Source organism: Eucyclogobius newberryi, unplaced genomic scaffold (assembly GCF_026437365.1).
Source record: "Eucyclogobius newberryi isolate DKJ021-1_F unplaced genomic scaffold, fEucNew1.0.hap1 SCAF_1, whole genome shotgun sequence".
Classification (NCBI taxonomy): Eukaryota; Metazoa; Chordata; class Actinopteri; order Gobiiformes; family Gobiidae; genus Eucyclogobius; species Eucyclogobius newberryi.
The window spans coordinates 45,833,569-45,847,808 of record NW_027315723.1 but is presented as its reverse complement, the minus strand read 5'-3'; the positions used below and the strand labels follow the sequence as shown (position 1 = coordinate 45,847,808).

Below are 14,240 nucleotides of genomic sequence, written 5' to 3'. Positions count from 1 at the left end.
TCAAAGTTATATAAAGTATAAGAAAGTTGGGTAACAGTTTATAATTACTACACTTATTTCTGCCTTAGTAAAGCATGATCAAAAACTTAATTCATAGTGAACATATAGTTCATTAAGAATGATTCAGACTCATGATTCAAGTAATTACTGAACTAATACCTTAATTAAGTAGTTACTAAGCCTGTTAATAAAGTATATGTTCATTATGAATCTGTGGTACCGAAAATTGCCATTTATATGTAGTGAACAATGTCTTGAACCAAGAACCTTACAGTTCAAGGGTAAATGCTTGATTCCTCAAATCACAAAAGCTTTAAACGTTACATTTATTGATTAATTTAGTTATTTAAAGGTTCAATCAAGTCTTGTTTACACAGCATCAGTGATGGTCCGAAAGCATTACATGAAGCGATGTTAAAACGCTGTGTAGAGGCTTTGCAGAGTGAAATCAAAGCAGAAAAAGTTGAGGATAAACCATAAGTAGTTTTCTATTTACTCTAGCTTCCGCACCATAAACTTTGAATTACCAAAAATTTTTTGTGAACTGCTAAGATTGACCAACTGATTAGAAATATAATTCGGGTACTCGGGAATGCATCGCCTGAGCAGGAAGACGCATTCCATCTTGATCTAATCAAACCCAAGAGCTCCAAGATGAACCGATCTGGGACAAGAGCCGGTCCAAACGTGCCTTATGTAACTTTTTCTCACGGAGAGCACTTCCTGCTTGTCTTGTCTATACCTTTCTTGGATTTTTCCATGGTATGCTATTAAAATGTCTCCATCTGCACTGAGACAGGCAGGTGACACCACCAGGCCAAGTTACAGGTCAGATCTATGGAGAGGCGAAACCGTTCACAGTAAAAATGCAAGTTTATGAGACAACTCCATAACCCTATCATTAGTTCAAAATTGCTGTGGTCACCGCGGTTCAATATTTATTCACAATGTTGTTTATGTCTCGACCAGTTTCCAAGCAACCAGCACCAGACATGTGAGGATTTCTAAAGTGTGGGTTGTTAGGAGCATCAACTTTTAACCTAACATGTGAAAAGAGCTAGTAAATGTGTTTCCTCTGTCTATAAATGATATAAAGTAATATTTTTTTAGTTCGATAAGGGTAAGAACTTAGCAGAAAACCCAAAGTGACTCAAAGAAAGGTTAATGGAATTTCACATTTTCTGAGTAGGAAACAGAGGGTCAAGTCAATATTTTGGTCCAAAGTAGTGTGGGGTTTTGACACTTTCGTTCCTCACAGTAGCACAGTCTGATTTAGAGATACAAACAAGTCTGGCTATTCTTCAACTCCTACCAATTCAATACATATTTTGTTAGTATATTTTAGCTAAATATGATTCCATACTGATATTAGAAGGGGCCATATATATATATATATATATATATATATATATATATATATGTACTAGATAAAGGGTGTTTTTGTTGAAATATTAACAGTTCACCTTTTGCTTCACTGCTTTTCATAATAGCTTACTTACATTTTCTGATGACTGACTATGTGCTATTAAAATAATTGAAAACATGTTTAAACACAAACAAATCCTCCATCCATTAAATTTACCATGACTTGTATTTAAAGCAAGTTTATTTTATTTGTTTATTTGACTTGTTTGTGAATAGTTTTAACTTTAAAAAATAGAAAAATCATTATTTAAATGTTGTCTTTTTCTACCAAAAGTTGAGAAAATATGTTTTATTTATTTCAATTATTTTATTTTGTTTCTTTTCTTTTCTTTCTTTTATTGTATGTATTGTATTTTATTTATTTTATTTATTGTATTTAACTTTCTAGAGCCCTTTACAGCCTGAATTGCAAAATTAGCACTGCTTTGATTGGAGGAAAGTAACTGTATTCTGAATATTCCAGTAAAGTTACTCTTTCATTTGGATGTATAGTTACTCACAATTACCATTCTTCAAAACATGTAATTTCAGTACAGGTATTTAGTAATTTCCCCACACGTTAGTCAGTAGGCGGGTTGAGATGGACCCAGGTGGTTAGGAGAGGTGACAGCGGTCCATAACATTGACTGTCTTCTACCTAAGAGTTAGCATAGCATGAAGTGACAGCCTACTCTAGTCAGCATTGCGCTGATTTGTCTGGGCTGATCACATGGTGCATGTCTCTGTCATCACACGATCGGAGGCGCTAGCCCGCATTCAAGAATGCAATATACAACCTCAATATAGTTATTGAATCAGTACGAGACAAAGTTAAATCATTCCCCAAATATAATGTACAATGCCAAAGAGGCCTTCCGTCTTCATAGGTGTCGACCATACCACATAAGTCCATAAATCCAGCCTCTGCAAACGCTAAGGCCAACGTCCAGCTGTCAATGCTAACCAGGGGCCGGCTGTCGGAAGCTTCTCCATTCAAGGCCAAATCGATGTGTGAAACGGCCTTTGCATAATTTCCCCTTTGTGCTCGATGCTTTGGCCTAGTACCAATGCCAAGGTTCCAATGTTTCAAGGTTTAACTAAGAAATCGGATGAGCTGCAGTGTGCAAATAAAAACTAAAATGTTTTAAAGGAATTTGAGGATTTTATGGTAGGATCAGGGGAAATGTGATATAGAAGTAGTTATGTAGACCTAAATATCAGTGTTACCTGGAATGAACTTGAAAGTGCTGCTTACATTAAACTGCCACTGCATAAAGTATGTTTTTGATATCTTGAAATGTATGATATACTCAATGGTAGTAATAGGAGATGGTGGTGGACTTCCGCAGAGGTCACTCTTCTGCCCCCTCACCAGTGAACATCTAGGGAAGGGACATTGAAGGAGTGGACTCATACAAGTACCTGAGGAGACTCAGGTCTTTTGGAGTGACAGGGCCACTCCTGAAGACCTTCTACGACTCTGTGGTGGCATCAGCCCTCCTGTATGGTGTGGCCTGCTGGAGCAGCAGCATCACAGAGAGGGAGAGGAAGAGGCTGGACAGAGTCATCAAGAAGTCCAGCTCCGTCCTGGGCTGTGCTCTGGACTCTGGAGGGACAGAAGGGTCCTGACTAAACTCTCGTCTATGCTGGACCATGAGTGTCGCCCCCTGCAGGACACTCTGTCCGCTCTGGACAAACACTGTTAGTCTTGAACATGTGTCATTCAGCTTCCTAAATCATGTAAAATACTGAAATAATCATGTGCAATAATGTTATACTCATGTGCAATACTGTGACATAATGTCAGTCATCCCTGGTGCAATATTTTCTGTCCATATAACAGCTGTAAATAAGAGTGTTATTATTATTATTACAATTATAAGAGTTATTTAGTTATCTGTTTTTATTATTATACTTCTGTGCCTAACCTGTGTTACGACTTTGGAATTTTCCCATTTCTTATCTTAAATTAAATTGATCAATGTAAATAAGATTTGGGTGCACGGTGGCTGCACGTGCGTCCTGTGTTACTGTGGGTTCTCTCCGGGTTCTCCGGCTGCCTCCCACTGTCCAAAGATGTTTTTACACAATGCTTGTACTCACTTCTACAGTTCTAAATTATACAGTTTTTGCAACAGCGATATCAGTATTACACAACAGCCATTAATACACCATCTCATTCTTTATTTTTCTCACCTTTTAATAGACTAAATGTCTTGTATTCTATCAATGTAAACAGATAAATAGACCACCTGCAGGTCCGGGGCTCCTGTTGACGCTGCTAGCCGCTGTTTACTTATTCAATAGTCAGTAATTCCGTGAATGTATGCTAGCTCCGGGCTCCGGCACACCACTTATTTGCCCAGTGAAGCGGCCCGGTCCTCTCCAACCCTCCACTGCCGGAGCTCATTTGGCACAGCGCGGTATGCTATTAGCGTCTAACTAAAGTGGATTGGCAAGTTTAGTGGAAAAGTGGACCTAAGCCTGTTTTGTCTGTTTTTATGTCCCCATTTCACAATGCTGCTAATGAGACAATACGAACACAAGCCGGTCAACATCTGCTGCTATTACTGACCACCTCTGTGTGTTGTTATGTGGTCGGGTTTCTCTAGTTCTCCCGAATCAATCATTTTCTGGTAATTTGGAGATGGGATGCGTTAAGCTGTCCGTGCACAAATGACAGACTTGTGGAAAAGAGATAGTATATAAGGAGTTTTGGGGTAGAAACGACTGGATTAGCATCTAAAGGCGCCTTTCAATTTGAGTAGTTTTTGAGAAAAAGGAGGCTGGGAGTACCCACTGGATCTTGAAGATTATGGTTACAGATCTTCATGATAGTGGGCAAGCAAATCACAAAGAAAAAAGAGCGATCCAAAGCATGCCTGGTCTTTTCTATGTTGTAATTGTATTGCATACATTTTTGTAATAAACTCACAATATAGCAAAGACCTGATGTGCCTTTGATCTCTCTTTTTTTCTTTGTGATTTCGGTAGATTGGGTAGTTGGGAATCTTTTTATATTTTTATAACTTAGGTTACAGCCCATGTTTATCTTATTATCTATTTTTGCTAGGCCAGCAAAAATAAATTTAAGTAATTTTGTGCACATAATGTTGAATTGCTGCAATCAGTGGCAAACTTCAATTTCAGTTCAATTGAAATATTAGCTGCAAGGTTAAAAATGCATCCAAGTGAATGGCCTCATCATGTCACGAGTAAGAACCGAGTATTTCCTGAATATTTATTAATAAATTGTTCATTATGAAGTAAGTCTTCTTCTAGTTCATGCTTTATAAAGATTATTAAAAGTGTAGTTATTATAAAGTGGTACAGTTGATACCAATATCAGTGGAACAATTTAATACTGGAACCGATTGCCCAACAGATTATAATAATTACACCTTAATAATCTTAATCAAGCATAAACAAAAAAATAATTAATAATTAAGAAATTGTTTGTTTTCAATGATTCAAGCTTAGTAATTACTTAATTGATACCTTAAACGTAACTCCTCACGCTTAAATGAAGTAGGTACCAACCCTGAATCATTCATAAACTCAATCAATTAATTATGTGTTACAGCTTTGTTCATACTTTATTAATACTTATTAAGGTATAGTTATTATAATGTGGTACTTTAAATGCAGTTAAACAATTTTCAAAACCAATTTGAGCCCAGTAACTCGACTGTTCTTAGCGCTCCCTTCTTCAACCTCTTTACCCTTCCTCCATCTTCTTCTTTATGCACAATTCTTCCACCATATTCTAGTCGGCCTTCTTCCATCTCCTTTGCGCAGCCTAACAACCCCCCATTACAGCACTTGTCATCACTGAGCTCCGACTGCAATGTCATCCTTTGTATTCGCACAGGCCCCGTCGTAGTGAAGAGGTTTTCTATCAGGCTGTGTGAGTGTGCGTTGCTGATGTATGCGCTCGTTAGATTGTTTGATGGCCTGAAAAGAGCTGGTGATTGCGGCTGATGAAGCGCATTGGTTCTGGCCCCCTACTGGCTGATAGGCTCATTACGATACAGATTGATCGCGGGATATTGATTGGTGAACGTATGTATGTAGTGCCAGGGATGATAATATGGGCTTAAACAGACAGAGTAGTAGAGGTGACAAAGGCTTACATGGTGGCGTGGTTGACCTGTAACCAGATGGTTGTCTGTTAGATAACAATGCTGTGTAGACCCTTTCAACATTTGTTTTCAATTTGAGAAACTGGGATTAACCTCAGAATATCACATAATTTAAACAATCCAGGTAGTTTTGTCGAAGTAAAAACACTCAGCAGATAAGTGTAAGTTATAACAGAGCCTGGTTTAAACACATTTACTGTCATATGTTGTTTAATTAATAGGGGATAATCATAGCATTTTTGATGGAGACAAAATCTTGGCTTTTAGGTTTTACTGGACAAATTTACAGACATGTTGATGCCACAATAGTCCTTTTTTGTTTTTGTTTTATTTGATAAAAGGTAAATATCCTGCCTTTACCTCCACCATGATTAGCGATCTATTTCTGAAGTTTGAAGTTCTTTTCTAGGTGTATTTTTGGAAGTTTTATTTGCCATACTCTGCTGGTTTGATTCTCATCGCAGACTGAAATACCAAGTAGATATTAAAAAATGTTAATGTTATTGCAGGGATCCCACGCGTTGCTCTTAGTCTGCCTCCGCCCTGCAAACACAACTCTCATAAAACAATCTCTCTATGATTCCAAATGACTTATTCATAACTCATGTGTTGGCAACAATTCATTTGCTTAATTGTTTTCTTGTTAATATAGTCAGGAGCCATATTTATCAGTGTCTTTGGAATTTTCATGTTGGATTTGAGCCTGAAGCAATGTGCAACTTCTGATATTGTGAAATTCATGCTAATGTTAAAATTCTCAGTAATTTTCCTGACTTTGCTACATTAAGTTTCTGTTAAATTGCTCATCTCCAAAATTTAAATGGGAGACACTGCAGGTGAATACGGGAAAAATACCAAATTCGGACACATGAATTTGTAAAAAAAGTTTTTAATCTTGTCATATTTTTATATAAAAATAAGGGACTTTATGTGTAAAAATTACCAAATGCCTCATATCTTTAAATATAAATCTGAAAAATGTATTGAGCCAGGTATAAATCTCTTGCTTCTTCAAACTCAAACTTGGAATTTGACTCAGAATTGAGCCCAAAGACTTGCACACGAACACAACCTATTAAGCAAAAACAAAGACTTAATTCATAATGAATGGTTAATTAAGAATGATTCAAGCTTAGCAATTACTTAATTACGAGTTTTCAAATTAAGCTAGTGATTAAGTAGTTACCGAGCCTGAATCATTCTTAATAAACTATTTGTTCATCATTAAGTCGTTGTTCCATGCTCTATTAAAGAAATACGATTTTTTGCCGCTTTGAGAACTCAAGCGACTGTTAGTCCCTTTTTCCGTCTCTTTTGAGCCAGCTTGAACACAGTCTTTCTCTGTCTCATTTTTGAACTGTACACTGAAGGATCTCGCTTAACACACACCAGCATATCAACCACGCATGCACAGCCATAGAAACATGCTGCTATGCTGGGGACGAGCCAGAACGAGGCTGCAGGTGAGCAGTAGGTGTGTCCTATGATTGACATGTGAATGAACTACTCCGCAGTCCACGCCACGAGGAAATGAGACTCAGATTTGGCGCCAAAAAAACCTCCATCATTCCTTTAAGTGTAGTGATTATAAAGTGGGACAGAATATGAGCAATATGAAAAAAATTAAAAAAGGAATCCGCAAATCACATATCAATGACCAATCACACAAAAGCCATGTGTCTTGCCCAATGACACAACAGCAATAGAAACTAGTCGAAGCGAAGATTTGACCACAAACCATTGGGTTATTGGGCCAACGTTAAAATAGAAATAAAACCAAGCATTTCAAAGGCTGATGTTAAATCTATTCCAAAATCAGTCTAATAGCTTTAGCTTCTGACACGCTTTCATTTTGGCGTGTTTACAAGTCCACCGCTTTATTTTCAGATTCCTTTGTTGATGATATTTCCAGTCTGTGTGATGTCCGTCTGTACAGCTGCTCCTAACTCAACCCTCTCCAAAACAGCGGAGGTGTTTTTGTCCTATCCTCATATTGGACTGCTTTTGTATGTGAACAGCTGGGGGACTCTGTGGAGCGTGATAGGACAGAACGCCGGTCAGCCCACCATTTGTGCTGGGCAGTATTATGTTTTTTGTTCATAAAATGCGTTCATATCAGGAACGGACAGACATTGGTGTGTTTATTTGCTGTGTGAAAGTAATCTTTTCTATTAAGGTGAAATAAAAATGGTTGTAGATTTCAAGTGCAAAAGAAAATATATTTAATTGTTTTTGTCCAGGTTGTATGTTGGTTTATGAAAAAAAATACAAAAATTGACAGGACTGCAAAGGGGAGTATGAAAAGAAAAAAAAAAATGTTGCGATAATAATATGTTTTTGTCTTGTTGTTTTTATTGTGTGTGTGTTTTCAGTTGGTGGAACCTCTCACCCCCAGTGGAACTGCGCCTAACCAGGCCCAGCTGAGGATTCTGAAGGAGACCGAGCTGAAAAGAGTCAAGATACTGGGGTCTGGAGCATTTGGGACAGTCTATAAGGTAGGCCGTGTGCTAAAATAAATTATTATCATAATGATCAAATTAAAGGTCCTGTACTGTATACAAAATATAGGTGACTGTATGCAAGATTTTTTGCACTACGTAAATAATAATTTATTAAAAAAACATTTAAATGATGTTTCAAATGTAATATTAATGTGTGGTTTACTAGTCTATTACATTCAAATTTTAATTATAAATTGTGAACATAACTATAATTAATTTGTGCGTTTAAAACAAAATTTTAAAAATATATTAATTAATTCAGCTATTAGAATTGTATTGAATACATAAATTTAACCGTTGGATTAAAAAACATTTTTTTAAATAGATTACTTAATTCAACTGTTAATATGTTTACTAAATACGCGTTTAAAAATTGCCTTTATCTTTCATCTTTAAATTGCAATTTAATAAAACAATTCATTATTCCTTAAGCTTTTCCTTTTTAGCCTCTCACTTGCTTTCTATGTGGACGGCACATAAACGGCATAAACTACCCGCAAAATGATATTTCTAATTCATATTTTCTGGACATAGGCTCATGACTCTGAACACACCATCCTCACTGACAAACATGTTGGTGCAGCATCAGGCTGTGGGGCTGCTTTTCTTCAGCAATGACAGGGAAGCTGCTCAGAGTTGATGGGAAGATAGATGGAGCCAAATACAGGGCAATCTTGTTGCTGCAAAAGACATGAGAGCAGGATAATGACCCTAAACATAAAGCCAGAGCTACAATGGAATGGTTTGAAATGAAACACATCAATGTGTTAGAATGGCCCATTCAAAGTCCAGACATAAATCCAATTGAGAATCTGTGGCAAGATCTGAAAACTGCTGTTCACAAACGCTCTCCATCAAATTTTACAGGGCTTGAGCTGTTTTGCAAATATGAATGCTTAAATATTTCAGTATGTATGTGAGAAAAGCTGGTAGAGACATACCCCCAAACGACTTTCAGATGCAATTGCAAAGAAAGACAGTTCAATAAAGTATTGAGTCAGGGGCCTGAATACCTTTGCATGCTGCACTTTTTGTTTTCTTTAATATTTTTTTTTAAATCTGGAAGTCATGTATAATTTTCCTTTCACTTCACAATTGTGTGCCACTCTTTCACAAAAATGCCAACACAATATTCAGAAATTTGTAATCATGACAGCTAAAGATCCAGGCCAGGGGTACGACTCCTCCACGTATACCTCAGCCTGATCTAGAGACTCTCCTCCTATGACCAAACTGCCCAGTCGAACTCAAAACAGTCTGTAAACACAGTCCAAGGGCAATCCAAGGACAAAGAGCTTTTTACTGCAGCGGACACCACTTAAGTCCACATTCCAGTTTTGAATAAATACTTTCTCTACTTTCAAAATATTGTATCCAGCACTGCCTGTCTGTCTTTATGTATGCATGTTTTGTTGTTGTTGACCAATTTGTGTTTTGAAAGCGTTCAATCATTTTTTTCCACTAATTTGCTTTTAATTAATCAGTAAAAGCTGCTTTTTTATGCACTTTAACTTTATGTATTTTGTACTGATTGATTTTAATCATTATTTAATCGTGTTTTTATATATTTTATTTTTGTATAGACAAACCAAAGGAGGTTTTTATTTTGTTTTTTCAAATCCTCACATCACATCCATTCCAGCTTTACAACCTATTAGTTCACATCTATACAACATCTTAATGAAAATGAATAAATAAATAAGAACACAAAGGGCTTGAACAATATTTAAAACTAAACAGGAACAAAAATATCCCTCAAATTCTATTCTAACAAATATTCTTCTTGTGCCCAGATTATTATTATTATTATTTTTCAAAACTATTATATTGATATTGAGCTGTGTTTATAAAATGTATACATTTTTTTTTTCTTCAGCCAAATAATCATGTTAAAAAAGGCCGCGAAATTCCCTTTGAAATACAACATAGTATTTAATAAAAAATAAACTATTAACGGTAACCAAGATTGCACAGAAATCCTGAATTTGCCACTCAAGGACAAAAATAAAACAAGTGTAACAAGTATAAGCATCTTTCTTCTCACAAACCCTGCAGTACGGATCATGTCATTCCGTTTTTGTATTTATCCATCTTGTTTTCACAGGGCATTTGGGTTCCGGAGGGCGAGACCGTTAAGATCCCAGTTGCCATAAAAATTCTCAATGAAGCTACTGGTCCCAAAGCCAATGTGGAGTTTATGGACGTGAGTATTTCAAGCATATTTTTTCCCCAAAACCATTTAATTCACTTCATCATTTTGTGATACCCTTTGCAGTCTAAAGTTATACATTTGTGTGCTTGAGTTTGTGTGTGCAGTAACGCCAGCAGAGACAGACATGGTTTAGGGCCAGGGTCATTTATGAGTTAGTGTGCAATTACGATGCTGGAGTGAATGTTGTAAAGACTCAGAGGAGAATGTCTGTCAAATTGTCTTTGTGCTATTTGATGAAAATGCTTCTCAGAAAGGCTGGTTTTTAATGACTAGCTTCCTTCTTACCATTGGACAGTTTCTGCATTAAGTTCACTTCTCTGTAAAAACCTCTTCACTGCGTTTTAACCTGTCTGTATGTAATGCATTGGGTTTGGATGATGTTTGATGCATTATGCTCTGGAAATATAGTATAACATAGTGAACTTTTGATGCAGTATTCAAATCATATCGTAACCATTGTAAAATTAATTTGAATGCAATACTTCTTCTTCAAACCAAGCACAAAAGCTGAAGCTATCCTTGCATTAAAAGGACAGGTGGCAGAGTGGTTAGCCTTATCTACTCACAGCCTGCATTCCTTGCTTTCTAATCTTTAATTCCTGCACACGGAAGAGATACAGATGTGAAGTTTTCAAACTAAATGGTTCCACAAGACTCTTCTATGCTAATGATTTTGTGATCTAATGTCATGCTAAAACAATTGACCTAATGCAGTCTTCCTTTGACAGCGTTAGCAACTTAGGTATGCTATTTTCCAACATAAATAGCCTCTCCCTGAATTTACCACTAAACAGCAAACGCCCATCATTGTTATATTATCATGTAAGCAAATAACTTAATTTATGACGAAAATCTGACTTTTTATGTACATATTTTGCCCCGGTCTTAACGTTAACTTGGGTGTTGAGTTGAGTTAATTTGCTGACATCTTGCGTCGGGGCAATTGTTGACAGCGCAAGGTGTGGAATTCTAAACAAGAGGTGTGATCATGCCAAAATATGAGGTAGAGGGAAGCAAATTGAGGGCGTGGTGTGGTGCAACCTGTGAAAGGCCAGAACCGTAACTAATAAACTTCATAAGTTTCCATATGGACAAGATAGTATTATTATTTTGTCTCATGTTATCTTATTTTTATTTCATCTATTTATTTTTAAAACATTTTCCCTCTACTCCGTATTAAGAATATGAGAGGTTCTGTCTATAGGAGTTGTGTTGTTTTATAAGAGTTTTTTCTATTAAGAATGTTTTTTAAAACTTCCTTTAAGTTATCTGTTCTATTCTTCTGTATCTACTTGCGTTGCAACACCGACACAATTTCCCCTTTGTGTGGACAAATAAAGGCATATCTTATCTTATCTTATCTTATAATCATTGTAAAAACAATATTCATGGGCATAAAGGAATACAGTCCAATTTGACTTTTTCTAGCACTCATGTAAACTGCGCAGCGTCGTTACACTCACGTAAAGCTCTTTGCTGGACACCTCCACCTCCAGCGTTGGACACCTGTACTGAGCGTGTTCTGGTCCGACTGGACCGTGCAGATTTGCATGTGCTCAGCTTAGAGAGGAATGTCTATTTGGGAAACTAGATAAATGATTCATCACCATGGGAGAGGATTCATGGTGGGGATTTATGGTGACCATCACATTCACCCAGAATTCTCGTCCCAGTCAAACTGTCAGCACAACACGAGATCTGCACGTAAGATCAGACTTTGGTAACTCTGCTCCAGAGCTGACCACAGTGGGCTCTGTCCTCTCGCCCTCTCGCCCTCTCGCCCTCAGGACCACGCAGCCTCCCACCGAGCACTCAGGTGTTCAGCTGTGCATAACGCTGGGTAAGAACATCACTGAGGGCTCAGAGGTCTGGCACCGGGACTAATGCGAGTCATCACAGCAGTCTGGGGGTGCATGGCTAGCCATTTGGCAGAAATGCTCAGCGGTATTATTATATGTATATATTTTGTTATGTAAATATTGCATAAATTGCGATCTGGGGTCCCTCAACTAAGAAGTTTTCAAACAAAATAATTTAATCTTCTGTATTCTTGTGCATTTTAGATATAATATTATTAGCAACTCATTAAGTTTATTATGAGAGCCCCCCCCAGTCCCTACATTTCCTTGCTCCACCCCTGCTGCAGCATCATCCGAAGCCCTTCTCCTGCTTTTCTGCAGAACAGATCTAGAAAACACTCAAGGCTGCACACTATTAACACTTTCTGTTGCATTTATGAAAACATAATTTAGACATTTGTAAGAAGTTGAACGTTTGCTTTGTGTATGTCAGCTCCGCGGTTCACTGCACTGGCTGATGCATCTCATGTCTTGTTTCATTCTCTCTTTTTCACGGTTTCTAATTGAATATTTGTGTTACGTAGAATATGTATGCAAAGTTCCAATCCGTGCCTCTGATCTTGTGTAGCTGCTCCTAAACATTTCAAACTTTATACAGAGAGCGAGGCGCCACTTGAGTCCTAGTCTGAATGAATAAAAACTAAAAACAGTCTTGGCCAACAGAAGGCTCCCTGTTTAACTGTAAAAGAATAGTGCAGCTGCAGCACAGATAGCCTATGTCATTCAGTCCAAACTGATTGATCAGGTTGGTGCTCTTCAGAGCCCTACGCACTGGGCGTTATGTGCATAATGGGAGCGGAGGCACTGTGGGGGTAAGTGCTTTGGGATCATCTGCTCCTGTGGCTCTGCTGCTGCCTGCCCTCTTTCATGGATCACAAGTCGAGTTTATATCCAGAAATGTGCTGCAAAACAAATAAAGGTGAATTAAATAAAGAAAAAAGGCCCCAAGGCTGTTTTTCAATTTTCTATTTTTATTTGTAATTGTTTTTTGTTAGTTTTTTCAGTTTTGGGAACAACAAAAAATGAAAAATCAAACTATTTTATTGCTCATTTCTATCTTTTCCCTGGATATGAGGCCATGACTGCAAACATCATCCACATAGGTGGTGCTTTTGAATGCCACAGTTAACAGTCATTGGATCAAACGCTATCATAATGGACTGGCACCATCTTACTCCAGCCTCCATTGGCCAAGTACAGCCTCTTTACGCCAGCGTAAAGGTCGGGAAAGTAGCAAAATCACTCTGGATCGCCCCATGGAAAACGTTATGTCCGAGGGCAACAAATGGCCCTAAGGCTCAAGAGGCTAACCTGTATAAATGAATAATTAACCATTGGAGAAACATCTGCTGTTAGCAGATATTACCATTATTTTCTTAAACTCTTGACCAAATTGTTAGTCACTTAATAAACATTTAGTCAACTAAAACATCATCAGCTGATATTTTAGTTGAGTCCTAGCAGAGTTAGTAAGAGGGGATTTTATTTTTTTTGTTAAACTGGTAGCATTTTTGACCGAAATTGCTCGGGCACTGTGTTTTACTTCAAAATCTCAACATTTTAGAAGTTACGAAAAGACATTTGATTTTGTCGACTGCTGGTTTTTCAAAGTAGAACATCTTGTTTTGGACTTGTTTGACATCCTTCCCTTAGATCCCTCTATTCCCTCTCTGTTTATCCCTGATAGAGATGGAGACGCACATTTCTCTCCTTCCTCCCCTCCTTTTCCCCTCTCACTCTTACCCTACCCCTCTCTCTTCACTATTCGTCTCTCCCTCCCTGCCTGCCTAGGATCCCTCTCCTATTACCTCTATTCCTTCTCTCTTATATCTCCATCTCTCATTTCTCTGTCTTTCTTCCTTCCTCTCGTCTCCCTCCCCCCTCCCTATTTCTTCATCTTCCTTTGTCTTTTATCCTTCTCTATTTTCTCTCCCATTCTCTCTCTCTTCTCCCCATTTAAAAAAGCATTCATAAATGTTTCATGATCATTCATGATCAAATTATCATTTACTAAGGTTAGAGTTGGTAAGTTAATGTACTTTTTGCCGATGATTAGTTAACGATAAATTAACATTTATAAATACTTTGTAGATATGTCTTACATTTAATGATTAGTTCATTT

General features: G+C 37.4%; 1 protein-coding gene across 1 annotated transcript in view; it reads left to right on the top strand.

Moving 5' to 3' along the window:
- The window catches only part of LOC140361448 (receptor tyrosine-protein kinase erbB-4-like), a 553,408-nt gene that overhangs the window by 440,500 nt on the left and 98,668 nt on the right, over nucleotides 1-14,240 (top strand). Inside the window, exons 18-19 of the mRNA XM_072447161.1 lie at nucleotides 7,919-8,041; nucleotides 10,152-10,250. Coding sequence (XP_072303262.1) covers nucleotides 7,919-8,041; nucleotides 10,152-10,250 — 222 coding nt within the window. The remainder of the gene's footprint in view (nucleotides 1-7,918; nucleotides 8,042-10,151; nucleotides 10,251-14,240) is intronic.